Source organism: Etheostoma spectabile, chromosome 9 (assembly GCF_008692095.1).
Source record: "Etheostoma spectabile isolate EspeVRDwgs_2016 chromosome 9, UIUC_Espe_1.0, whole genome shotgun sequence".
NCBI classification, from domain to species: domain Eukaryota; kingdom Metazoa; phylum Chordata; class Actinopteri; order Perciformes; family Percidae; genus Etheostoma; species Etheostoma spectabile.
Window position 1 is genome coordinate 13,157,295 of NC_045741.1, and position 3,115 is coordinate 13,160,409.

Below are 3,115 nucleotides of genomic sequence, written 5' to 3' on the forward strand. Positions count from 1 at the left end.
CACACACACACACACACACACACACAAGTAGTCTTGGAAACTCCAGGCTGCTTATGTAAGCCACAAGAAAGGCGTCAAGAAATATTGCTTTTCTTTTCGGATTGTTTTAGGTCTTAAGCACATTTCTCATGATTTAACCAATAAAGCTCTCAGCACAGGGCATGCAATATCCACCCAGCCACCATAACACATTTGCCAGTCAACACTTGCATAGCGAGAGCACACAAACTGGTTGGTCTAGTCATTTTTACACGTAAGCAAGAGAGTCAAAAAACTCAGATTATCAAATCAGCAGTGCAGTCATCTCAAAAGGGAAAAGTACAGGCATGTGTAGTTAAGGTTTAAACCAATCAGGCACAAAATCTGCGTAGTAAAAGTTTACACCGGGTACCGTAACGGTTAAAATAAAAAATAATATTCAGCCATATTCAGTATTTGCCTACAACCAATTCACGACTGCTACCTGATGCACACTGTAGCTGTATTGCAATTAATGGAATATACAAGATTGCAGATGGTTGGTTAAGCACTGAAGGGATTTAGCTCCACAATGACACAAATGCTAACGGTGGGTAGAATATTTTTTCGATGAGGGAAACTTTTACTAACCCCAGTGCTCTGTCTTCTATTTAATGTCTTCTATTTGTTTTGTTCAGGCAGCTACAAGTTTGGGGAGAAACACACATATTTTATCAAAAGGTCTTTAATATTATCTTTTGCTAATACTTTATCAAGAAATACTGTATTACCATTAAGTGTTCAGTTATATTGTCTTGACAAAGGTTTCATATAATAAATTTAATTTGTAACTCAAACATGATGGTTTGATAGGGGAAAACTTTGGTCTTCTACTAACTTAAATGCAGTACAATCAGCTCTATCAGTGCTGTCTGTAGTGGTGTTAACGGTCCCTTACGGGGCATGTGAAGTAATTAAGGAGACCCCAGAGTAATATTCTTTAAGGGCAGATCTTTGTTGTGCCCCTGGGGTTTTAATTATAGATTGCGTGTAATAAGAGAAACTGATCTAATGGGAATTTTTTTTCTGCTTAATAAAGTCAAATTATAGTTAAAATCTTCTCCAGTTACATTGGTTAATGTACCGTGTCAAGCAATCAGAAATCGTGTTTCAGCTCTCCATCACATTGTCTCACTGTGCTTTAGAAAAGAAAAGAAAAGAAATCAGGGAATAGAAAGACCCTGAGACACAGGATTTTAAAATTGATTTGTGTGAGGCAGCCCAGTTTGGCTAAACATTGTCAAAATCCTGGAATGTGCATCCATTTTACTGTAATACTGACATCAATGTTTTATAGAAAGTTAGTGCAGTCACAGGAGGGAACAACAGGACAGAAAACAGTTTCATTATCTTTCAAACCCAGTGTCTTCCAACAAGGAAAGTTTCACGTGCATGTCAGACCTGCAGTTCACTCCTCTTCTATCCTTCAGTGATCTGGTCTTTGATGTTACAGAGGGACTGTTCAATAGTGGCTTTAGTCCACTCTGTTATAATCCTCCTTACAGAAACGTCACATCTTCTTGTGACTGCACCCACCGCCAGTGGGCGTCATACTCCAGATGCATTTTTCCGTTCATTTTGCAAGTATCCAAGTCAATCTTTCCATTTTTGTAAGGTTTGAGTTTGGGGCTCTGGCCGGTTCCCAGTTTCTCGTTGAGGCTGAAGCGGGTTGGGCTGCCTGTTTGTGTGATTGGTTTCTCCAGGACACCATTAGCCTTGATGGCTTGTGTCTGGGTATTGTCCTTAAAAAGAGGACTTCCTTTACCCCTCTCTGAAATCTTCGTCCAGACCGGAGCGTCTTGCTTGGGGCCATCAGACTTAGCTTGGGGAGAGCTGACAGGAACAGCTGGATTCCCAGTCCCACTAATAGCACTGGTAACCCCTGTCCCTGGTCCACCTTTCACCTCCATCCCATTTCCAACCTCAGTTCCATTTTCACTTGGCCCAGCACGAATCCCAGTTCCAGACCCAGTTCCAGACTTCACGCCTACCCCAGCTCCTGTGAACGTGACCCCAGGGCCTCCCCCTGTCCGGCCCCCAGCAGTAGCCTCTGAGACCAGTGGCGTGGTGGAACAGATGACTGACTCCGAGCTGGAGGGGCAGTACTCATCCATGTCATCCGCCAGGGTGTCCAAGAAGCTGCCGATGGAGATGTTGTCCAGCTTGTCATTGGGGTCCTGCAGGCTGCTCCAGGAGCCTCTCCAGGAGGTGTCGGGGCCCTCGCCCAAGCTGTACTGACTGCTGGTTAGGCTGCTGCAGCGACTCGTCATCGTGCTGCGCTCCTCCAGCAGCCATTTCACTGCCTCAATGCCTTCATGGACCACCAGAAACTGCTGCAAGATCTTGACGTCCACAGAACGCAAGTGAGCCTGCAGAGAAATAAAGAAATGTGAATGAATGTACAAAGTTTATGATTATTTTATTTGTGATCATGTTTTGATAGATCAACACCATTTAAAACAACTTGACCATCTCCCCATCTCCTTCAGCCACCACACCTGCCTCCAACCTCCCAGTCACTCTCTTATTTCTCTCTGCTGTCCCCTGTGGAACGTTCACATTTCAGCACAGGTACAAACAGCTCCACCTGCTGCCTTGATCCCATCCCATCAGCTTTCATCAAGACCTGTCTACCATCCATCAACTTGCTCTTCACTACGATCATCAATTCCTCTCTCAGTTCCGGATCAGTCCCCATAACACTCGAGCTTGCCACAGTCACCCCCATCCTCAAGAAACCTGGTCTAAATCCAGACACCATATCCAACTTCCAACCAATCTCCAACCTCCCCTTCCTATTAAAAATCCTGACGCAAACGAGACATAAGATGGTTTTGAGAAATTGTGGATTAAGCTGTTTAAAGTGTCAACAGCGACATTTGACCAAAACTAACTCTGCAGGAGATGTTCAAAGATGGAAATCTGATAGTGGAAAGTATGACTATAGAATATTCCTAAATGCCCTGTAAAAGGTAAAAACAATATTTGAATATTTATTCAGTCATGATATAATTATGAAAGTAATGATTATCAAAAATACAAAAATAACTCTGTGTGTGTGTGTGTGTGTGTGTGTGTGTGTGTGTGTGTGTGTGTG

At 43.2% G+C, this 3,115-nt stretch overlaps 1 protein-coding gene across 1 annotated transcript in view; it reads right to left on the reverse strand.

Annotated features, from left to right (window-relative positions):
• lurap1 (leucine rich adaptor protein 1) overlaps window positions 1–3,115 on the reverse strand; it is a 12,331-nt gene that overhangs the window by 270 nt on the left and 8,946 nt on the right. Inside the window, exon 2 of the mRNA XM_032524959.1 lies at window positions 1–2,387. This exon is cut by the window's left edge and continues 270 nt beyond it. Within this exon, the coding sequence (XP_032380850.1) occupies window positions 1,518–2,387 (870 nt within the window). The 3' untranslated portion in view covers window positions 1–1,517. The remainder of the gene's footprint in view (window positions 2,388–3,115) is intronic.